This window comes from Dendropsophus ebraccatus, chromosome 13, assembly GCF_027789765.1.
Source record: "Dendropsophus ebraccatus isolate aDenEbr1 chromosome 13, aDenEbr1.pat, whole genome shotgun sequence".
NCBI lineage: Eukaryota > Metazoa > Chordata > Amphibia > Anura > Hylidae > Dendropsophus > Dendropsophus ebraccatus.
Window position 1 is genome coordinate 81966085 of NC_091466.1, and position 27551 is coordinate 81993635.

At 44.2% G+C, this 27551-nt stretch overlaps 1 protein-coding gene across 1 annotated transcript; it reads right to left on the minus strand.

Moving 5' to 3' along the window:
- Nucleotides 1-1927: 1927 nt before the first annotated feature.
- On the minus strand, nt 1928-27551 carry ZDHHC22 (zinc finger DHHC-type palmitoyltransferase 22). Its single transcript, XM_069950163.1, has 3 exons — nt 27511-27551; nt 6379-6982; nt 1928-4671 (listed from the first exon to the last, which is right to left on the minus strand). The coding sequence occupies exons 2-3, from the start codon at nt 6872-6874 to the stop codon at nt 4436-4438; spliced, it is 732 nt and encodes a 243-aa protein (XP_069806264.1). The 5' UTR covers nt 6875-6982; nt 27511-27551; the 3' UTR covers nt 1928-4435.

Genomic DNA, 27551 nt, shown 5'->3' on the forward strand with positions numbered 1-27551 from the left:
CGTTATGCTCACATGTTATACTATAGATACATAGCCCTTTCCTGAGAAGATATACAGGATCTGTGGGCAGCGGTTATGCTCACATGTTATACTATAGATACATAGCCCTCTCCTGAGAAGGTATACAGGATCTGTGGGCAGCGGTTATGCTCACATGTTATACTATAGATACATAGCCCTCTCCTGAGAAGATATACAGGATCTGTGGGCAGCTGGGTTATGCTCACATGTTATACTATAGATACATAGCCCTCTCCTGAGAAGGTATACAGGATCTGTGGGCAGCGGTTATGCTCACATGTTATACTATAGATACATAGCCCTCTCCTGAGAAGATATACAGGATCTGTGGGCAGCTGGGTTATGCTCACATGTTATACTATAGATACATAGCCCTCTCCTGAGAAGATATACAGGATCTGTGGGCAGCGGTTATGCTCACATGTTATACTATAGATACATAGCCCTCTCCTGAGAAGGTATACAGGATCTGTGGGCAGCGGTTATGCTCACATGTTATACTATAGATACATAGCCCTCTCCTGAGAAGATATACAGGATCTGTGGGCAGCTGGGTTATGCTCACATGTTATACTATAGATACATAGCCCTCTCCTGAGAAGATATACAGGATCTGTGGGCAGCGGTTATGCTCACATGTTATACTATAGATACATAGCACTTTCCTGTGAGGATATACAGGATCTGTGGGCAGCGGTTATGCTCACATGTTATACTATAGATACATAGCCCTCTCCTGAGAAGGTATACAGGATCTGTGGGCAGCGGTTATGCTCACATGTTTCCTGAGAGCAGATGAGGATGGGGTTAAACTCTGTGATCCTGACTGGTAGTAGTAATATAGTCAGTGCTTTATTGCCGGTGCTCGGTTACCTGCGGTGCGGCCAGTGCTTAGGGCCCTTTACACACTCGCATTCTCTGGCAGATTTTTGCAGCCGTCACCATTTGTTAGCTATCCTTCCTGAGGACGTTGTGTGTGACAGGGAAACATTTTGAAGGGGCAATGTTTTTGATGCTTTCTTACACTTCCAGTATAATTTTAAAGAAGTAATTAAAAGTAAAGTTTTAAGCCGGGTCCCTAAGGCGCTCTACTCCCTGGGCTTTGGTCGTGGCATTGGTACCAGCGGTCATATCGGATCCCCGACCTCCGACTAGCATCCAATATTGCAGCCAAAACCCAGGAATGGATGTGCGAAGAGGAGAAATCTCAGTCTTTCCTTTATGACCTGTTCTCTGTTTTATAGTCTCTTCCTGGCTTTGGCTTCATAAATCTGTCAGATAATCTGTGTGTAAAGGTACCTTAAGGTTCCTATTAGAGGGGCCCAATTAATACTGTATTCCAGCTCCGATCTGCTAGGTAAGCGCTCGTTTACTGGGCCTATTAAATGGCCCAATAATTGTTCAGCAAGGGCTTCATGGACATTATTAGCGAGGTCCGTGCAGCCTTTGCCCAAACAGTTTGCATCACCTGTCAGTGCTCACGGTCTCCTCCTGCCCTCTGCTTCCTCCCTGGTCCCGCAGGCTGACAGATCAGTCAGCCAGTCGCTGGCTGGGACAGGCTGATCTGAAGCTGCAGCACATGGGACCAGGGAGGAAGCAGAGCGCAGGAGGAGACCGGGAACATGGACGGGTGATGTTAACTGTTTGTTGAATCATCAGCCGCTGGCCGTGCATCACTATCACACGTAGCAATGTGCAGTTGCCGCCCATGATTTTAGGTCAGCGTGTAAAGACACGATCAGCTGACGATCATTGACTGATCTCTATTACATAGCTATAATCTGATTATCGCTCCGTGTGATCGGGCCCTTAGACTGGAGAAACCATATGGTGCATCATCTAAGGGAGCGCGTCTGATCACAGCAAGGGCCACACACTTTATATCCTCTATTGTTTTATTGCATCATATAAATAACATTAAGAATCACTGATGTCCTAAATGTGAGGACGGGGTGATCGCTGCGAGGGTTAGATGACATCACAAGTTATTCCTGGACTTCAGAGTCCCATTGAGCAGGTGTTCTAGCAGTTCTATGTGTTCTTTTCTTTGTATTGGTTCTTCCAATATCTGGGTAGATGGATGAGACTACAGAGTGAGGATAAGCGAAGACTGAGCTGGACTAGACAGGTCACAGCTTATATGTAACCACTGACAGGTTAATGGACAGCCCCGGGGTGGAGCCCCAGCAGACACGTGTTCCCGGAGAGGAGCCCCAGCAAACACGTCTCCCCGGGGTGGGGCCCCAGCAGACACGTGTCCCCGGAGAGGAGCCCCAGCAAACACATCTCCCCGGGGTGGGGCCCCAGCAGACACGTGTCCCTGGACTGGAGCCCCAGAAGACATGTCTTCCCAGGGCGGAGCTTCATCTCTATTTCGATATAAATGTGGAGGGAAGGATTAGCAGCAGGTGGACCTTGTTCTCAGAACTAATATATGGATCTTGGTCCAAGGGCCTAGCAAGTAGTCTGTGGACATATCGGTGAGCAGGACTCATTGTTAGGACACTCTAACAATTGCACAGGGTCTTGATATGGTCCAAGAAGTAGATCCTAGAAGTCCTAGACAGCAACAAGTGCATTGTCCTCAAAGCAAAGGGCCTGGTTCGGCAAATCACAGTAATTCCACCCTTAGTCATGAGGGATCTTTGTTTTAGGACAGATAAATAAATGGATCTAATTCTCTATGCAGTCAAACAAGGCACGAGGCTTTTAAAACGGCTCACAATAGATGCGCGGTTCACAGGTCGTAAATTCAATCAACGTTTATTTGCTCAATATAAGAATGTGTTTTCTTCATCGAGTAAGATTCATATACCTGCTGAACAGGCGCTTCCAACCTCAGAACCTGTTAGATGATAGAATTTACGACCTGTGAGCAGCGCCTCCAGTGTTGAAGGCCCCTTGCCCCAATTGAGTGTATAGTTACTGGAGTAACTGGATTCCCATCCAAGGGGGATTGTGGGTTGCACCCGCAGGACCAATGGCACTAACCAGTGCAACTATGCTATATATAGGTGTGTGTTTAGGTGTTACGCCCTTTGTACAACATTGCAAAGTGAGTCTTTCTGATTTGTACTTACCCATTTTTCCTGAGGTTTGATACACTTGAGTGCCATCTATATTTTTTAGTTAATTCTCTAGACAGAATAACAAGTACAGTGGTTTTGTGGGACCCAACAACATCGAGGCAGATTACATCGGATCAGGTCATCAGACCATAAAAATGAGACGACCTGAGCCTCAGAACAGAACAAGTAAAACAAGTTTCAGTGAGGGAATCTACTAAAAAGAAATCTGTCCTCCAGCAAGTGAACCTGACCAGAGCAGTAAAGTAAGAAGGTACCCAACCAAGAAGGACATGGACGCAGCGGTCCGACCATTAGAACAAGTGGACATCCCTCTCGGGGCAAGGCAATGATCCATGTACCTGGAATGCTGAACGCAACCAAAATATCACAAACTATTCGCTAAAACTTGCCAGGAAATCTAATAGATCGGTGCAAAATAGTGTGAACATTGACCGATGTGTACGGCGGGATGCCTAATATACTTGGATATAGGAAACTACCTACTGGTGGAAACAGTGTAGCGGGTGCACTCTTGGATCCTGCGGCCTACTCTTCGAGGGCTTGTCTGGTTTAGAAATCGGATTTTATAAAAAATGATCTCTCCTTCTGAAGTGTACTGACATTAATATTGAGCACTTTCTGGCGGTTCCTCCACAGAATACAACTGAGTACTCTGGATCCTTGTAGTAACACAACCTGCACCCATCTTATTCCACCACAAAGAGATCTCCCTAAAGTTACAGGTCATGGGCTGCACCTGTCTGACCGTGTTTTATTAAGCTGACTTTGTTTAGCCACTTGCCCAAATCTAGGAAGTGCTACAGGACAGACTGAGGCGTTGTGTTCTATCTAAGGAGGCGCAGCTGCCCATATAGACTGTATGGCGTGTGCTCATGGTTATGGAGAGCTGTAGCTACTAGAGCTGCTGGGGTTGCTGAGTTCTCTCCGTATTCATCTAATAGCGTAAGGAGCTCATGACTGGTCCATAAACGTTCAAAACTAGCTGATAATATAGAAGTAGTGCGAGACATCTGTAGGGTGGCAGGCAGCTGTAGTTATTGGCACTGGGTACATAGTGGCACTAGCTAAGGATTGGAAGCCTAGAGTCCTATTAATTTGTATGTTTTTTAGGATTTTTGCTATCGGACAAAATGTTAGCAATGTCTATTTGTGCAAATCACTGAGAGGATTCAGCAGTCGCTAAAAACTACTACATGAGGTCACTTAAGCAAAGTGCAACAGTAAAAGTGCCCCATGGTCAATGCAAAGCAGTGAGGTTCCCCACATGGCATGTCCCAGCATAGTCTATGGTGACCGTTTAGTACTTCCAGCTGCCTTTCTGGTCTTCATTTCTGCTTTGCGCTGGGAAAAAGAATTGCCATCAGCCACCTCTTCCCGAAGATGCTTGTCATGTTGTCCATCCAGTTGATGGGGCTGCTGTCTCGGGATGGGCTCTGGTGACACACTGGTCTTCTGGATATCAAAAGCAACTGGTGACAGCAGAAGGCACCGCAGGCTAAGCCCACCCCAAGCCAGAGGTAAAGCATGAGGACGGCCAACATCTCCGAACTTAGAAGAGAACCTGTGGAGAGGAAAGACAGCGTACCTTGTAGTTGTTGTTGAAGATTATATATTTGTGGCAAATCAAAAATGCAGACCCCTGACAGGTGCTGAAAATAGATTTTAGGGCAGGAGGCTTCAGGAAAAGGAGTGTGAGACTCTGCATGTGGTAATATGGACAGACATGACAGACGTCGGCTATCAGCGCCAGCTCCGTCCTCTCCCACCCTGTGTCTATAAATAGGAGCAGGCTTTTGGCTAGGCCCCCATGTGTCATTGTCATAAGAAGGCACAAAACTGGGGCAGCGTTCATCAATGTCACTAAAGCCCAGAAAACGTATCTCCTTGCTGAGTGGGCTGTATCAGGCATGTATCTATGTCTATGGCACATGCTGTATGTTGGCTTCTGTGGAGTCACAGCAGGGAGGCTAAAAAGCCCTGATTATCCCTCCACCTCTGCCTGAAATCTGCAGAAATCTATGGAAATTGGATCAACAAATGCGGACATATTTTCGCCATCTGCTCCTGTATCACAGGTTTGAGCCACAGCATTGTCACCTCTTCAGGGACATGTTAGGACAGATTGTGGCCGAATTCTGCCTGAAATTTCCACCCTAAATCAAACAGTGAGGGTCAAAGGACCACTGGAGGGTGGAATACACGACTGGACGTATAGATGCCCATACAGCTGCCATTGCCCTGTGAGTTATTCAATGTCTCGTGTCTCACTGCCAGACTATGATGAAACAATCTAGAATTACGGCACACCGAACATCACCAAATGGATTACTTCATAAAAAGTCCCAGATATAACCCCAAACACGGTGGAACGTTGTGCTTCATGATATGGGCCTCACCCAAGCAGAGAAACATTGGAGAATGGCAGCAGAAGACCACCTGGTCCATCTAGTCTGCCCTGATAAGGAATGATTCTGAAATTCCCTTGTAATTTACTTTTTAATAAATTCTGGGTCAAATCTTAAATGGGAATGATTCTGCATGTAAAAGGGAAAGAGCTGCCAGGCATTACTGAGCTATGGACTGGGCCAGGGGCGTAACTAGAAATGGCTGGGCCCCATAGCAAACTTTTTTGATTGGGCCCCCCCCCGACTGACCACTAAACGGTCAAGTGAAGTCATAACTACATAACCGCTAGCTCTGGTCAGGAGTTCTTGCAGTTAAAGGGACATTTGCAAAACCCAGGAGACCAGCAGGGCCACCCGGTGCTGCAAATGATGACAGCTCAGGGGGCCCAGTGTATTGCAGGAGCAGGCCATGGGGCCCCCTGATGCGGTGGGCCCCATAGCAGCCGCTATGGCTGCTATAGTGGTAGTTACGCCCCTGGACTGGGCTTACTGGTAGATGGTGGGGCCCTACAGAGAGCCATCAGTTTTATCCATAGAAAGGAAGGGTGAAGGTCCAGCCTGGAGTGCAGTAGACGATGGTTGTCCCCAGGCAGCTGTGTGCAGAATACAGAGCACAGTATAAAAGGGATGTGCCGAGATTCTCTGTTGGTGACATGAAGCCTACTGTATATTAACCTATAAAGGGACATAGTACTGCAATGTAGGGTATAATGCACAAATGTTCTAGCCATAGGTGACAAGCCAACAATCGCTGCTCCAGCTAAACATGTCACAGATTGCCCAGACCTTCTGCTATGAGGATGACCGTAAGTGATGAGCCCTATGTAGCATCCATGTCAGTGTCAATGAACAAAGGGTCTGACCTGAGAAGAAGCGGGTTACAGAGAGAGGAAGGAGCCTGAGGAAAGTCAGAGGGTTGGCAAAAGACAGCGAGAAGTTGTGTGCAATGTATCCCACTCCTGCCACCACCGCATGGAAGCAACTGCAGGAAGCATGCAGGCAGAATAACACAAAGCTGCGGAGGTTGCTTCGGCCAATGCATGTCCCCGTGAAGAAGCAATGGTGTTCCTGCTCCCACATCATCCTGTTACAAATACGACAAAATGGCTTCTCCAACATCTCTGCCTCCACGCTGATCCCACTAGATGCAGGGCTGTGCCAGATGACAAGGAAGTAGTTCCCTAGGACATTGACCAAAAAGAAGACAAAGAAGAAAGTGTGAAGAAGACCGGACAGAGGCAGTGAGCGCCCCTCACACATGCCAGGCAGAAAGAAAAACAGCTGCAGGCTAAAGGTGACTGCAAGAAGGCAGAGAAAGTAACACGGTGCCATAAGGTTCAGCAGCTGCAGGAGAACCATCCTGGGAGCCTGGCCACTTCCGGCATGGTGGGGAACATGAACAGGAGAGGAGGGTGGGGGGCCCCAGGCTTTAGCTTCAAAGTCCTTGCCTGATCGACATGACCGGTCCTGAAAATGAACAGAAGAACCAACATTAGCAAACCTGCTATTAACTGCAAGATTATGTGTGACATAGAGAAGTATCGGGAGCTGCAACTCATTATCTGACTTATCAATTGTGTGTCACAGGGACTGATGCCTGGGGCAGCTCACAGGGACTGATGCCTCAGGGCAGCTCACAGGGACTGATGCCTCAGGGCAGCTCACAGGGACTGATGCCTGGGGCAGCTCACAGGGACTGATGCCTGGGGCAGCTCACAGGGACTGATGCCTGGGGCAGCTCACAGGGTCTAATGCCTGGGGCAGCTCACATGGACTGATGCCTGGGGCAGCTCACAGGGACTGATGCCTCAGGGCAGCTCACAGGGACTGATGCCTAGGGCAGCCTCAGGGCAGCTCACAGGGACTGATGCCTGGGGCAGCTCACAGGGACTGATGCCTGGGGCAGCTCACAGGGTCTAATGCCTGGGGCAGCTCACATGGACTGATGCCTGGGGCAGCTCACAGGGACTGATGCCTCAGGGCAGCTCACAGGGACTGATGCCTCAGGGCAGCTCACAGGGACTGATGCCTAGGGCAGCTCACAGGGACTGATACCTAGGGCAGCTCACAGGGACTGATGCCTCAGGGCAGCTCACAGGGACTGATGCCTAGGGCAGCTCACAGGGACTGATGCCTAGGGCAGCTCACAGGGACTGATGCCTAGGGCAGCTCACAGGGACTGATGCCTCAGGGCAGCTCACAGGGACTGATGCCTAGGGCAGCTCACAGGGACTGATGCCTAGGGCAGCTCACAGGGACTGATGCCTAGGGCAGCCTCAGGGCAGCTCACAGGGACTGATGCCTCAGGGCAACTCACAGGGACTGATGCCTGGGGCAGCTCACAGGGACTGATGCCTGGGGCAGCTCACAGGGACTGATGCCTCAGGGCAGCTCACAGGGACTGATGCCTGGGGCAGCTCACAGGGACTGATGCCTGGGGCAGCTCACAGGGACTGATGCCTGGGGCAGCTCACAGGGACTGATGCCTAGGGCAGCTCACAGGGACTGATGCCCTAGGGCAGCTCACAGGGACTGATGCCTAGGGCAGCGCTCACAGGGACTGATGCCTGGGGCAGCTCACAGGGACTGATGCCTCAGGGCAGCTCACAGGGACTGATGCCTGGGGCAGCTCACAGGGACTGATGCCTGGGGCAGCTCACAGGGACTGATGCCTGGGGCAGCTCACAGGGACTGATGCCTAGGGCAGCTCACAGGGACTGATGCCTAGGGCAGCTCACAGGGACTGATGCCTAGGGCAGCTCACAGGGACTGATGCCTAGGGCAGCCTCAGGGCAGCTCACAGGGACTGATGCCTAGGGCAGCTCACAGGGACTGATGCCTCAGGGCAGCTCACAGGGACTGATGCCTAGGGCAGCTCACAGGGACTGATGCCTCAGGGCAGCTCACAGGGACTGATGCCTCAGGGCAGCTCACAGGGACTGATGCCTAGGGCAGCCTCAGGGCAGCTCACAGGGACTGATGCCTAGGGCAGCTCACAGGGACTGATGCCTGGGGCAGCTCACAGGGACTGATGCCTGGGGCAGCTCACAGGGACTGATGCCTAGGGCAGCTCACAGGGACTGATGCCTGGGGCAGCTCACAGGGACTGATGCCTGGGGCAGCTCACAGGGACTGATGCCTGGGGCAGCTCACAGGGACTGATGCCTGGGGCAGCTCACAGGGACTGATGCCTGGGGCAGCTCACAGGGACTGATGCCTGGGGCAGCTCACAGGGACTGATGCCTGGGGCAGCTCACAGGGACTGATGCCTGGGGCAGCTCACAGGGACTGATGCCTGGGGCAGCTCACAGGGACTGATGCCTGGGGCAGCTCACAGGGACTGATGCCTGGGGCAGCTCACAGGGACTGATGCCTGGGGCAGCTCACAGGGACTGATGCCTGGGGCAGCTCACAGGGACTGATGCCTGGGGCAGCTCACAGGGACTGATGCCTAGGGCAGCTCACAGGGACTGATGCCTAGGGCAGCCTCAGGGCAGCTCACAGGGACTGATGCCTCAGGGCAGCTCACAGGGACTGATGCCTCAGGGCAGCTCACAGGGACTGATGCCTCAGGGCAGCTCACAGGGACTGATGCCTCAGGGCAGCTCACAGGGACTGATGGATGGAGTGCGATACTAGAGCACCGTACTAGCTACTGGAAGGGCGCAGAGCACCGTACTAGAAGAGCACCGGACACGCTAGTAACACGCTCTATACTCTTCTAGTAACACGCCCTATACTCTTCTAGTAACACGCCCTATACTCTTCTAGTAACACGTCCTATACTCTTCTAGTAACACGTCCTATACTCTTCTAGTAACACGCCCTATACTCTTCTAGTAACACGCTCTATACTCTTCTAGTAACACGCCCTATACTCTTCTAGTAACACGCCCTATACTCTTCTAGTAACACGTCCTATACTCTTAGTATCACGCTCTCCTAGTAACACGCTCAATGATCTTCTAGTAAGAGTATAGGACGTGTTACTAGAAGAGTATAGGAAGTGTTACTATGCTTCTCTCACCTGTCATACATTATATACTGTGCTCCCCTCACCTGTCATACATTATATACTGTGCTCCCCTCACCTGTCATACATTATATACTGTGCTCACCTGTCATACATTATATACTGTGCTCACCTGTCATACATTATATACTGTGCTCCCCTCACCTGTCATATATTATATACTGTGCTTCTCACCTGTCATACATTATATACTGTGCTCACCTGTCATACATTATATACTATGCTTCTCTCACCTGTCATACATTATATACTGTGCTCCCCTCACCTGTCATACATTATATACTATGCTCACCTGTCATACATTATATACTGTGCTCACCTGTCATACATTATATACTGTCCTCCCCTCACCTGTCATACATTATATACTGTGCTCCCCTCACCTGTCATACATTATATACTGTGCTCCTCTCACCTGTCATACATTATATACTATGCTCCCCTCACCTGTCATACATTATATACTGTGCTCCCCTCACCTGTCATACATTATATACTGTGCTCCCCTCACCTGTCATACATTATATACTGTGCTCACCTGTCATACATTATATACTGTCCTCCCCTCACCTGTCATACATTATATACTATGCTCCCCTCACCTGTCATACATTATATACTGTCCTCCCCTCACCTGTCATACATTATATACTGTGCTCCCCTCACCTGTCATACATTATATACTGTGCTCCTCTCACCTGTCATACATTATATACTGTGCTCCTCTCACCTGTCATACATTATATACTGTGCTCCCCTCACCTGTCATACATTATATACTGTCCTCCCCTCACCTGTCATACATTATATACTGTGCTCCCCTCACCTGTCATACATTATATACTGTGCTCCTCTCACCTGTCATACATTATATACTGTGCTCCTCTCACCTGTCATACATTATATACTGTGCTTCTCTCACCTGTCATACATTATATACTGTGCTCACCTGTCATACATTATATACTGTGCTCCTCTCACCTGTCATACATTATATACTGTGCTCACCTGTCATACATTATATACTCTGCTCACCTGTCATACATTATATACTGTGCTCCCCTCACCTGTCATACATTATATACTGTGCTCACCTGTCATACATTATATACTGTGCTCCTCTCACCTGTCATACATTATATACTGTGCTCCTCTCACCTGTCATACATTATATACTGTGCTCCCCTCACCTGTCATACATTATATACTGTGCTCACCTGTCATACATTATATACTGTGCTCCTCTCACCTGTCATACATTATATACTGTGCTCACCTGTCATACATTATATACTGTGCTCCCCTCACCTGTCATACATTATATACTGTGCTCCTCTCACCTGTCATACATTATATACTATGCTCCTCTCACCTGTCATACATTATATAGTGTGCTCCTCTCACCTGTCATACATTATATACTATGCTCCTCTCACCTGTCATACATTATATAGTGTGCTCACCTCACCTGTCATACATTATATACTATGCTCCCCTCACCTGTCATACATTATATACTGTGCTCACCTGTCATACATTATATACTGTGCTCACCTGTCATACATTATATACTGTGCTCACCTGTCATACATTATATACTGTGCTCACCTGTCATACATTATATACTGTGCTCACCTGTCATACATTATATACTGTGCTCACCTGTCATACATTATATACTGTGCTCACCTCACCTGGCATACATTATATACTGTGCTCCTCTCACCTGTCATACATTATATATTGTCCTCACCTGTCATACATTATATACTGTGCTCCTCTCACCTGTCATACATTATATACTGTGCTCACCTGTCATACATTATATACTGTGCTCCTCTCACCTGTCATACATTATATACTATGCTCCCCTCACCTGTCATACATTATATACTGTGCTCCCCTCACCTGTCATACATTATATACTGTGCTCCCCTCACCTGTCATACATTATATACTGTGCTCCCCTCACCTGTCATACATTATATACTGTGCTCACCTGTCATACATTATATACTGTGCTCCCCTCACCTGTCATACATTATATACTATGCTCCCCTCACCTGGCATACATTATATACTGTGCTCACCTGTCATACATTATATACTGTGCTCCTCTCACCTGTCATACATTATATACTGTGCTCCTCTCACCTGTCATACATTATATACTGTGCTCACCTGTCATACATTATATACTGTGCTTCTCTCACCTGTCATACATTATATACTCTGCTCACCTGTCATACATTATATACTCTGCTCACCTGTCATACATTATATACTGTGCTCACCTGTCATACATTATATACTCTGCTCACCTGTCATACATTATATACTCTGCTCACCTGTCATACATTATATACTCTGCTCACCTGTCATACATTATATACTGTGCTCCTCTCACCTGTCATACATTATATACTATGCTCCCCTCACCTGTCATACATTATATACTGTGCTCCTCTCACCTGTCATACATTATATACTGTGCTCCTCTCACCTGTCATACATTATATACTGTGCTCCTCTCACCTGTCATACATTATATACTGTGCTCCTCTTTCCTGTCATACATTATATACTGTGCTCCTCTTTCCTGTCATACATTATATACTGTGCTCCTCTTACCTGTCATACATTATATACTGTGCTCCCCTCACCTGTCATACATTATATACTGTGCTCCCCTCACCTGTCATACATTATATACTGTGCTCCTCTCACCTGTCATACATTATATACTGTGCTCACCTGTCATACATTATATACTGTGCTCCTCTCACCTGGCATACATTATATACTGTCCTCCCCTCACCTGTCATACATTATATACTGTGCTCACCTGGCATACATTATATACTGTGCTCCTCTCACCTGTCATACATTATATACTGTGCTCCTCTCACCTGTCATACATTATATACTATGCTCCTCTCACCTGTCATACATTATATACTGTGCTCACCTGTCATACATTATATACTGTGCTCCTCTTACCTGTCATACATTATATACTCTGCTCACCTGTCATACATTATATACTGTCCTCCCCTCACCTGTCATACATTATATACTGTGCTCCTCTCACCTGTCATACATTATATACTGTGCTCACCTGTCATACATTATATACTGTGCTCACCTGTCATACATTATATACTGTGCTCACCTGTCATACATTATATACTGTGCTCCTCTCACCTGTCATACATTATATACTATGCTCCTCTCACCTGGCATACATTATATACTGTGCTCCTCTTACCTGTCATACATTATATACTGTGCTCACCTGTCATACATTATATACTGTGCTCACCTGTCATACATTATATACTGCGCTCCTTTCACCTGTCATATATTATATACTGTGCTCACCTGTCATACATTATATACTGTGCTCCCCTCACCTGTCATACATTATATACTGTGCTCCTCTCACCTGTCATACATTATATACTGTGCTCCTCTCACCTGTCATACATTATATACTGTGCTCCTCTCACCTGTCATACATTATATACTCTGCTCACCTGTCATACATTATATACTCTGCTCACCTGTCATACATTATATACTGTGCTCCTCTCACCTGTCATACATTATATACTGTGCTCACCTGTCATACATTATATACTGTGCTCCTCTCACCTGGCATACATTATATACTGTGCTCCTCTTACCTGTCATACATTATATACTGCGCTCCTTTCACCTGTCATATATTATATACTGTGCTCACCTGTCATACATTATATACTGTGCTCCTCTCACCTGTCATACATTATATACTGTGCTCCTCTCACCTGTCATACATTATATACTGTGCTCCTCTCACCTGTCATACATTATATACTGTGCTCCCCTCACCTGTCATACATTATATACTGTGCTCCTCTCACCTGTCATACATTATATACTGTGCTCCTCTCACCTGTCATACATTATATACTGTGCTCCTCTCACCTGTCATACATTATATACTGTGCTCCTCTCACCTGTCATACATTATATACTGTGCTCACCTGTCATACATTATATACTGTGCTCCTCTCACCTGTCATACATTATATACTGTGCTCACCTGTCATACATTATATACTGTGCTCACCTGTCATACATTATATACTGTGCTCCTCTCACTTGTCATACATTATATACTGTGCTCCCCTCACCTGTCATACATTATATACTGTCTTCACCTGTCATACATATATACTATGCTCCCCTCACCTGTCATACATTATTATACTGTTGCTCACCCGTGTCATACATTATATACTGTGCTCCTCTTACCTGTTCCATACATTATATACTGTGCCTCACCTTGTCATACATTATATACTATGCTCACCTGTACATACATTATATACTGTGCTCACCTGTCATACATTATATACTTGTGCTCCTTCTCACCTGTCATACATTATAGACTGGGCTCCTCTCACCTGTCCATACATTATATACTGTGCTCACCCTGTCATACATTATATACTATGCTCCCCCTCACCTGTCATACATTATATACTGTGCTCCCCTGTCATATCATTATATACTGTGCTCCTCTCACCTGTCATAACATTATATACTGGTGCATCCTCTCCCCTGTCCATACATTATATACTGTGCTCCTCTCACCTGTCATACATTATATACTGTGCTCCTCTCACCTGTCATACATTATATACTGTGCTCCTCTCACCTGTCATACATTATATACTGTGCTCCTCTCACCTGTCATACATTATATACTGTGCTCCTCTCACCTGTCATACATTATATACTCTGCTTCTCACCTGTCATACATTATATACTGTGCTTCTCACCTGTCATACATTATATACTGTGCTCACCTGTCATACATTATATACTATGCTCACCTGTCATACATTATATACTGTGCTCACCTGTCATACATTATATACTCTGCTCACCTGTCATACATTATATACTGTGCTCCCCTCACCTGTCATACATTATATACTGTGCTCACCTGTCATACATTATATACTGGCTCCCTCTTCACCTGTCATACATTATATACTGTGCTCCTCTCACCTGTCATACATTATATACTGTCCTCCCCTCACCTGTCATACATTATATACTGTGCTCACCTGTCATACATTATATACTGTGCTCCTCTCACCTGTCATACATTATATACTGTGCTCACCTGTCATACATTATATACTGTGCTCCCCTCACCTGTCATACATTATATACTGTGCTCCTCTCACCTGTCATACAATTATATACTATGCTCCTCTCACCTGTCATACATTATAGATGTGCTCCTCTCACCTGTACAACATTATATACTATGCTCCTCTCACCTGTCATACATGATATAGTGTTGATCACCTCCCAGGTCATACCATTCTATACTATCTCCCTCACCTGTCATACATTATATACTAGTGCTCCCTCACCTGTCATACATTATATACTGTGCTTCACCTGTCAGTACATTATATACTGTGCTCACACTGTCATACATTATATACTAGTGGCTCACCTGTCATACATTATATACTGTGCTCAACGCCTGTCATACATTATACTGTGTCACCTGGGCCTACATTATAACGGTGCCACACTCACCCTGCTACATTATATACTGTGCTCCTCTCACCTGTCATACATTTATATTGTCCTCACCTGTCATACATTATATACTGTGCTCCTCTCACCTGTCATACATTATATACTGTGCTCACCTGTCATACATTATATACTGTGCTCCTCTCACCTGTCATACATTATATACTATGCTCCCCTCACCTGTCATACATTATATACTGTGCTCCCCTCACCTGTCATACATTATATACTGTGCTCCCCTCACCTGTCATACATTATATACTGTGCTCCCCTCACCTGTCATACATTATATACTGTGCTCACCGTCATACATTATATACTGTGCTCCCCTCACCTGTCATACATTATATACTATGCTCCCCTCACCTGGCATACATTATATACTGTGCTCACCTGTCATACATTATATACTGTGCTCCTCTCACCTGTCATACATTATATACTGTGCTCCTCTCACCTGTCATACATTATATACTGTGCTCACCTGTCATACATTATATACTGTGCTTCTCTCACCTGTCATACATTATATACTCTGCTCACCTGTCATACATTATATACTCTGCTCACCTGTCATACATTATATACTGTGCTCACCTGTCATACATTATATACTCTGCTCACCTGTCATACATTATATACTCTGCTCACCTGTCATACATTATATACTCTGCTCACCTGTCATACATTATATACTGTGCTCCTCTCACCTGTCATACATTATATACTGTGCTCCTCTCACCTGTCATACATTATATACTGTGCTCCTCTCACCTGTCATACATTATATACTGTGCTCCTCTTTCCTGTCATACATTATATACTGTGCTCCTCTTTCCTGTCATACATTATATACTGTGCTCCTCTTACCTGTCATACATTATATACTGTGCTCCCCTCACCTGTCATACATTATATACTGTGCTCCCCTCACCTGTCATACATTATATACTGTGCTCCTCTCACCTGTCATACATTATATACTGTGCTCACCTGTCATACATTATATACTGTGCTCCTCTCACCTGGCATACATTATATACTGTCCTCCCCTCACCTGTCATACATTATATACTGTGCTCACCTGGCATACATTATATACTGTGCTCCTCTCACCTGTCATACATTATATACTGTGCTCCTCTCACCTGTCATACATTATATACTATGCTCCTCTCACCTGTCATACATTATATTACTGTGCTCACCTGTCATACATTATATACTGTGCTCCTCTTACCTGTCATACATTATATACTCTGCTCACCTGTCATACGATTATATACTGTCTCTCCCCCTCACCTGTCATACATTATATACTGTGCTCCTCTCACCTGTCATACATTATATACTGTGCTCACCTGTCATACATTATATACTGTGCTCACCTGTCATACATTATATACTGTGCTCACCTGTCATACATTATATACTGTGCTCCTCTCACCTGTCATACATTATATACTATGCTCCTCTCACCTGGCATCATTATATACTGTGCTCCTCTTACCTGTCATACATGATATACTGTGCTCACCTGTCATACATTATATACTGTGCTCACCTGTCATACATTATATACTGCGCTCCTTCACCTGTCATATATTATATACTGTGCTCACCTGTCATACATTATATACTGTGCTCCCCTCACCTGTCATACATTATATACTGTGCTCCTCTCACCTGTCATACATTATATACTGTGCTCCTCTCACCTGTCATACATTATATACTGTGCTCCTCTCACCTGTCATACATTATATACTCTGCTCACCTGTCATACATTATATACTCTGCTCACCTGTCATACATTATATACTGTGCTCCTCTCACCTGTCATACATTATATACTGTGCTCACCTGTCATACATTATATACTGTGCTCCTCTCACCTGTCATACATTATATACTGTGCTCCTCTTACCTGTCATACATTATATACTGCGTCTCCTTTCACCTGTCATATATTATATACTGTGCTCACCTGTCATACATTATATACTGTGCTCCTCTCACCTGTCATACATTATATAACTGTGCTCCTCTCACCTGTCATACATTATATACTGTGCTCCTCTCACCTGTCATACATTATATGACTGTGCTCCCCTCACCTGTCATACATTATATACTGTGCTCCCCTCACCTGTCATACATTATATACTGTGCTCCTCCACCTGTCATACATTATATACTGGGCTCCTCTCACCTGTCATACATTATATACTGTGCTCCCCTCACCTGTCATACATTATATACTGTGCTCACCTGTCATACATTATATACTGTGCTTCTCTCACCTGTCATACATTATATACTCTGCTCACCTGTCATACATTATATACTGTGCTCACCTGTCATACATTATATACTGTGCTCACCTGTCATACATTATATACTGTGCTCCTCTCACCTGTCATACATTATATACTGTGCTCACCTGTCATACATTATATACTGTGCTCACCTGTCATACATTATATACTGTGCTCCTCTCACTTGTCATACATTATATACTGTGCTCCCCTCACCTGTCATACATTATATACTGTCTTCACCTGTCATACATTATATACTATGCTCCCCTCACCTGTCATACATTATATACTGTGCTCACCTGTCATACATTATATACTGTGCTCCTCTTACCTGTCATACATTATATACTGTGCTCACCTGTCATACATTATATACTATGCTCACCTGTCATACATTATATACTGTGCTCCTCTCACCTGTCATACATTATATACTGTGCTCCTCTCACCTGTCATACATTATATACTGTGCTCACCTGTCATACATTATATACTATGCTCCCCTCACCTGTCATACATTATATACTGTGCTCCTCTCACCTGTCATACATTATATACTGTGCTCACCTGTCATACATTATATACTGTGCTCCTCTCACCTGTCATACATTATATACTGTGCTCCTCTCACCTGTCATACATTATATACTGTGCTCCTCTCACCTGTCATACATTATATACTGTGCTCCTCTCACCTGTCATACATTATATACTGTGCTCCTCTCACCTGTCATACATTATATACTGTGCTCCTCTCACCTGTCATACATTATATACTGTGCTCCTCTCACCTGTCATACATTATATACTGTGCTCCTCTCACCTGTCATACATTATATACTCTGCTTCTCACCTGTCATACATTATATACTGTGCTTCTCACCTGTCATACATTATATACTGTGCTCACCTGTCATACATTATATACTGTGCTCCTCTTACCTGTCATACATTATATACTGTGCTCCCCTCACCTGTCATACATTATATACTGTGCTCACCTGTCATACATTATATACTGTGCTCACCTGTCATACATTATATACTGTGCTCACCTGTCATACATTATATACTGTGCTCACCTGTCATACATTATATACTGTGCTCACCTGTCATATATTATATACTGTGCTCCTCTCACCTGTCATACATTATATACTGTGCTCCTCTCACCTGTCATACATTATATACTCTGCTCACCTGTCATACATTATATACTGTGCTCACCTGTCATACATTATATACTGTGCTCCCCTCACCTGTCATGCATTATATACTGTGCTCCCCTCACCTGTCATACATTATATACTGTGCTCATCCGTCATACATTATATACTGTGCTCACCTGTCATACATTATATACTGTGCTCACCTGTCATACATTATATACTGTGCTCCTCTCACTTGTCATACATTATATACTGTGCTCCCCTCACCTGTCATACATTATATACTGTCTTCACCTGTCATACATTATATACTATGCTCCCCTCACCTGTCATACATTATATACTGTGCTCACCTGTCATACATTATATACTGTGCTCCTCTTACCTGTCATACATTATATACTGTGCTCACCTGTCATACATTATATACTATGCTCACCTGTCATACATTATATACTCTGCTCACCTGTCATACATTATATACTGCGCTCCTTTCACCTGTCATATATTATATACTGTGCTCCTCTCACCTGTCATACATTATATACTGTGCTCCTCTCACCTGTCATACATTATATACTGTGCTCACCTGTCATACATTATATACTGTGCTCCCCTCACCTGTCATACATTATATACTGTGCTCACCTGTCATACATTATATACTGTGCTCCTCTCACCTGTCATATATTATATACTGTGCTTCTCACCTGTCATACATTATATACTGTGCTCCTCTCACCTGTCATACATTATATACTCTGCTCACCTGTCATACATTATATACTGTGCTCACCTGTCATACATTATATACTCTGCTCACCTGTCATACATTATATACTCTGCTCACCTGTCATACATTATATACTCTGCTCACCTGTCATACATTATATACTCTGCTCACCTGTCATACATTATATACTGTGCTCCTTTCACCTGTCATACATTATATACTATGCTCACCTGTCATACATTATATACTGTGCTCCTCTGTCATACATTATATACTGTGCTCCTCTCACCTGTCATACATTATATACTGTGCTCCCCTTACCTGTCATACATTATATACTGTCTTCACCTGTCATACATTATATACTGTGCTCCCCTCACCTGTCATACATTATATACTGTGCTCCTCTCACCTGTCATACATTATATACTGTGCTCCTCTTACCTGTCATACATTATATACTGTGCTCCTCTCACCTGTCATACATTATATACTGTGCTCCCTTCACCTGTCATACATTATATACTGTCTTCACCTGTCATACATTATATACTGTGCTCCCCTCACCTGTCATACATTATATACTGTGCTCCTCTCACCTGTCATACATTATATACTGTGCTCACCTGTCATACATTATATACTGTGCTCACCTGTCATACATTATATACTGTGCTCCTCTCACCTGTCATACATTATATACTGTGCTCCTCTCACCTGTCATACATTATATACTGTGCTCCTCTCACCTGTCATACATTATATACTGTGCTTCTCACCTGTCATACATTATATACTGTGCTCCTCTCACCTGTCATACATTATATACTGTGCTCCCCTCACCTGTCATACATTATATACTGTCTTCACCTGTCATACATTATATACTGTCTTCACCTGTCATACATTATATACTGTGCTCCCCTCACCTGTCATACATTATATACTGTGCTCCCCTCACCTGTCATACATTATATACTGTGCTCACCTGTCATACATTATATACTGTGCTCCTCTCACCTGTCATACATTATATACTGTGCTCACCTGTCATACATTATATACTGTGCTCACCTGTCATACATTATATACTGTGCTCCTCTCACCTGTCATCTATATCATAAAAATCAAAGTCTGTCTGTCTGTCCTTCTGTCTGTCCTTCTGTCTGTCCTTCTGTCTGTCCGTCCTCTATAGACTTCCAAACGCCTGAACCGTTTGACCCCAAATTTGGCCCACAGATATATCAGGTGCCCGGGAAGGTTATTGCGAAGGTCCCGTCCCCGCCAGATGTACAGGAGGGGAGGGGGAGGGGAAAGAGAGGCGCCCCATAGAGATGAATGGGAAAATCTCCTCACTGCAAACACAGGTGATATAATTAGCTGCAGCAGACACGGCAGTTGGAGCCTTAGCAACCAATAGGATTACTGCTTTCATTTTCACAGGGAGCAATGGTTGCTAGGGAAGCTGCCTCACAACATCCACAGTAATAACTGGTAGACCCCCTACTCCAACTATACAGTACAGGTATACAGGACCCCCTACTCCAACTATACAGTACAGGTATACAGGACCCCCTACTCCATCTATACAGTACATGTATACAGGACCCCCTACTCCATCTATACAGTACATGTATACAGGACCCCCCTACTCCATCTATACAGTACATGTATACAGGACCCCCTACTCCATCTATACAGTACAGGTATACAGGACCCCCTACTCCATCTATACAGTACATGTATATACAGGACCTCCTACTCCATCTATACAGTACATGTATATACAGGGCCCCCTACTCCAACCATACAGGACATGTATATACAGAACCCCCTACTCCATCTATACAGTACATGTATATACAGGACCTCCTACTCCATCTATACAGTACATGTATATACAGGGCCCCCTACTCCATCTATACAGTACATGTATATACAGGACCTCCTACTCCATCTATACAGTACATGTATACAGGAGCCCCTACTCCAACTATACAGGACATGTATATACAGAACCCCCTACTCCATCTATACAGTACATGTATATACAGGACCCCCTACTCCATCTATACAGTATATGTATATACAGGACCCCCTACTCCATCTATACACTACATGTATATACAGGACCCCCTACTACATCTATACAGTACATGTATATACAGGGCCCCCTACTCCATCTATACACTACATGTATATACAGGACCCCCTACTCCATCTATACACTACATGTATATACAGGACCCCCTACTACATCTATACAGTACATGTATATACAGGGCCCCCTACTCCATCTATACACTACATGTATATACAGGACCCCCTACTCCATCTATACAGAACATGTATATACAGGACCCCCTACTCCATCTATACAGTACATGTATATACAGGACCCCCCTACTCCATCTATACAGTACATGTATACAGGACCCCCCTACTCCATCTATACAGTACATGTATACAGGACCCCCCTACTCCATATATACAGTACATGTATATACAGGGCCCCCTACTCCATCTATACAGAACATGTATATACAGGACCCCCTACTCCATCTATACAGAACATGTATATACAGGACCCCCTACTCCATCTATACAGTACATGTATATACAGGGCCCCCTACTCCATCCATACAGTACATGTATATACAGGGCCCCCTACTCCATCCATACAGTACATGTATATACAGGGCACAACAGATATACCAAACTGTGACTGGGTAACACTGCTACACCAGACTTGACCAATACCGCCATACTGTGCTGGATAACACTGTCATACCAGACCTGACCAATACCGCCATACTGTGACTGGATAACACTGCCACACCTGAGCAATACCGCCATACTGTGACTGGATAATACTGCCACACCAGACCTGACCAATACCGCCATACTGTGACTGGATAACACTGTCATACCAGACCTGACCAATACCGCCATACTGTGACTGGATAACACTGTCATATAAGACCTGACCAATACCGCCATACTGTGACTGGATAACACTGCCATACCAGACCTGACCAATACCGCCATACTGTGCTGGATAACACTGTCATACCAGACCTGACCAATACCGCCATACTGTGTGTGACTGGATAACACTGCCATACCAGACCTGACCAATACCGGCAAACTGTGACTGGGTAACACCGCCACACCAGTCCTGACCAATACCACCATACTGTGACTGGATAACACCATCATATCAGACCTTACCGATACTGCCATACTGTGACTGGATAACACTGCTATACCAGACCTGACCAATACCACCATACCGTGACTGGATAACACCGCCACACCAGACCTGACCAATACCGCCATACTGTGACTGGATAACACCACCATACCAGACATGACCAATACCGACACTCTGTGACTGAATAACACTGCCATACGGGTAAATACAACCCTGCAGGTATACAGGACACTACAGGTATACAGGACCCCAAAACTATACACTACAAGTGCACGGGACCTCCACAAAACTATATACTACAGGTATACAGGACCCCAAACTTTACACTACAGGTATACAGGACCCCAAAACTATATACTACAGGTATACAGGACCTCCACCAACTATATACTTCAGGTATACAGGACCTCCACCAACTATACACTACAGGTATACAGGACCCCAAACTATACACTACAGGTATACAGGACCCCAAAACTATACACTACAGGTATACAGGAACTCCACCAACTATATACTACAGGTATATAGGACCCCAAACTATACACTACAGGTATACAGGACCTCAAAAACCATACACTACAGGTATACAGGACCTACACCAACTCTATAATACAGGTATACAGCACCTTCACCAACTCTATACTACAAGTATACAGGACCCCAAATATACTATAGGTATACAGGAACTCCACCAGCTATATACTACAGGTATATCGGACCCCAAACTATACACTACAGGTATACAGGACCTCCACCAACTCTATACTATAGTTATACAGGACCCTCAAACTATTTACTACAGGTATACAGGACCCCCGAACTATATACTACAGGTATACAAGACCTCCACCAACTATACATTACAGGTATACAGCACCAACTATATACTACAGGTATACAGGACCCCCGAACTATACAGTACAGGTATACAGGACCTTCACAAACTGTACACTGCAGGTATACAGGACCTCCCTCAACTATACACTATAGGTATACAGCCCCCCCAACTATGCACTACTGATATGCGAGACCCCTAAAAACTATACATTGTGGGTATACAGAACCCCTCCAACTATGCACTACAGGTATACACTAATTCCACTGATTAACTCAGATGAAACAATACCTTTAGCTTGGCCTCCTGGGCACCTTAGAACAAATCTAATTAACATACTGACACTTTATACCCGGGCAGCGCCGGGTACATTTTCTAGTACATTATATACTGTGCTCCTCTTACCTGTCATACATTATATACTGTGCTCCTCTCACCTGTCATACATTATATACTGTGCTCCTCTTACCTGTCATACATTATATACTGTGCTCCCCTCACCTGTCATACATTATATACTGTGCTCCCCTCACCTGGCATACATTATATACTGTGCTCCCCTCACCTGGCATACATTATATACTGTGCTCCCCTCACCTGGCATACATTATATACTGTGCTCCCCTCACCTGGCATACATTATATACTGTGCTCCCCTCACCTGGCATACATTATATACTGTGCTCCCCTCACCTGGCATACATTATATACTGTGCTCCCCTCACCTGTCATACATTATATACTGTGCTCCTCTCACCTGTCATACATTATATACTGTGCTCCCCTCACCTGTCATACATTATATACTGTGCTCCCCTCACCTGTCATACATTATATACTATGCTCCCCTCACCTGTCATACATTATATACTGTGCTCACCTGTCATATATTATATACTGTGCTCATCTGTCATATATTATATACTGTGCTCCTCTCACCTGTCATACATTATATACTGTGCTCACCTGTCATACATTATATACTGTGCTCCTCTCACCTGTCATACATTATATACTGTGCTCACCTGTCATACATTATATACTATGCTCCCCTCACCTGTCATACATTATATACTGTGCTCCTCTCACCTGTCATACATTATATACTGTGCTCCTCTCACCTGTCATACATTATATACTGTGCTCCTCTCACCTGTCATACATTATATACTGTGCTCCTCTCACCTGTCATACATTATATACTATGCTCCCCTCACCTGTCATACATTATATACTGTGCTCACCTGTCATACATTATATACTGTGCTCCTCTCACCTGTCATACATTATATACTGTGCTCACCTGTCATACATTATATACTATGCTCCCCTCACCTGTCATACATTATATACTGTGCTCCTCTCACCTGTCATACATTATATACTGTGCTCCTCTCACCTGTCATACATTATATACTGTGCTCCTCTCACCTGTCATACATTATATACTGTGCTCACCTGTCATACATTATATACTGTGCTCCCCTCACCTGTCATACATTATATACTGTGCTCCCCTCACCTGTCATACATTATATACTGTGCTCCTCTCACCTGTCATACATTATATACTATGCTCCCCTCACCTGTCATACATTATATACTGTGCTCACCTGTCATACATTATATACTGTGCTCCTCTCACCTGTCATACATTATATACTGTGCTCACCTGTCATACATTATATACTATGCTCCTCTCACCTGTCATACATTATATACTGTGCTCCCCTCACCTGTCATACATTATATACTGTGCTCCTCTCACCTGTCATACATTATATACTGTGCTCACCTGTCATACATTATATACTATGCTCCTCTCACCTGTCATACATTATATACTGTGCTCACCTGTCATACATTATATACTATGCTTCTCACCTGTCATACATTATATACTGTGCTCCTCTCACCTGTCATACATTATATACTGTGCTCCTCTCACCTGTCATACATTATATACTATGCTCCCCTCACCTGTCATACATTATATACTGTGCTCCCCTCACCTGTCATACATTATATACTGTGCTCCTCTCACCTGTCATACATTATATACTGTGCTCACCTGTCATACATTATATACTATGCTCCTCTCACCTGTCATACATTATATACTGTGCTCACCTGTCATACATTATATACTGTGCTCACCTGTCATACATTATATACTGTGCTCCTCTCACCTGTCATACATTATATACTGTGCTCCTCTCACCTGTCATACATTATATACTGTCCTCCCCTCACCTGTCATACATTATATACTGTGCTCACCTGTCATATATTATATACTGTGCTCATCTGTCATATATTATATACTGTGCTCCTCTCACCTGTCATACATTATATACTGTGCTCACCTGTCATACATTATATACTGTGCTCCTCTCACCTGTCATACATTATATACTGTGCTCACCTGTCATACATTATATACTATGCTCCCCTCACCTGTCATACATTATATACTGTGCTCACCTGTCATACATTATATACTATGCTCCCCTCACCTGTCATACATTATATACTGTGCTCCTCTCACCTGTCATACATTATATACTGTGCTCCTCTCACCTGTCATACATTATATACTGTGCTCACCTGTCATACATTATATACTATGCTCCCCTCACCTGTCATACATTATATACTGTGCTCCTCTCACCTGTCATACATTATATACTGTGCTCCTCTCACCTGTCATACATTATATACTGTGCTCCCCTCACCTGTCATACATTATATACTGTGCTCCTCTCACCTGTCATACATTATATACTGTGCTCCTCTCACCTGTCATACATTATATACTGTGCTCATCTGTCATATATTATATACTGTGCTCCTCTCACCTGTCATACATTATATACTGTGCTCACCTGTCATACATTATATACTATGCTCCCCTCACCTGTCATACATTATATACTGTGCTCCTCTCACCTGTCATACATTATATACTGTGCTCACCTCACCTGTCATACATTATATACTGTGCTCACCTGTCATACATTATATACTGTGCTCACCTGTCATACATTATATACTGTGCTCACCTGTCATACATTATATACTATGCTCCCCTCACCTGTCATACATTATATACTGTGCTCACCTCACCTGTCATACATTATATACTGTGCTCACCTGTCATACATTATATACTGTGCTCACCTGTCATACATTATATACTGTGCTCCTCTCACCTGTCATACATTATATACTGTGCTCACCTGTCATACATTATATACTGTGCTCACCTGTCATACATTATATACTGTGCTCACCTGTCATACATTATATACTGTGCTCCTCTCACCTGTCATACATTATATACTGTGCTCACCTGTCATACATTATATACTGTGCTCACCTGTCATACATTATATACTGTGCTCACCTGTCATACATTATATACTGTGCTTCTCACCTGTCATACATTATATACTGTGTTTCTCACCTGTCATACATTATATACTGTGCTTCTCACCTGTCATACATTATATACTGTGCTCACCTGTCATACATTATATACTGTGCTCACCTGTCATACATTATATACTGTGCTCACCTGTCATACATTATATACTGTGCTCACCTGTCATATATTATATACTGTGCTCCTCTCACCTGTCATACATTATATACTGTGCTCCTTTCACCTGTCATACATTATATACTGGGCTCCTCTCACCTGTCATACATTATATACTATGCTCCCCTCACCTGTCATACATTATATACTATGCTCCCCTCACCTGTCATACATTATATACTATGCTCCCCTCACCTGTCATACATTATATACTATGCTCCTCTCACCTGTCATACATTATATACTGTGCTCACCTGTCATACATTATATACTGTGCTGTGTACATGATAAGCAGCTGTGTACTACCTGTCCTATACTCTCCATACTCCCCTCTCTATACTGTTCGGTTCCATCCCTCCTCTGACCCTATTGAAGTGTCTGGAGACGGCTGGGCGCTGCGGTGTTTGTTCAGGCTCAGGTGCAGTCGGACCCCTGAGGTTTTGCCCCCACCTGCCCCCGGCTGTCTTTGTCCCACTGACCTTGGGCAGGAGTGGAGGATCCTGTGTGTCTGCGGTGCTGG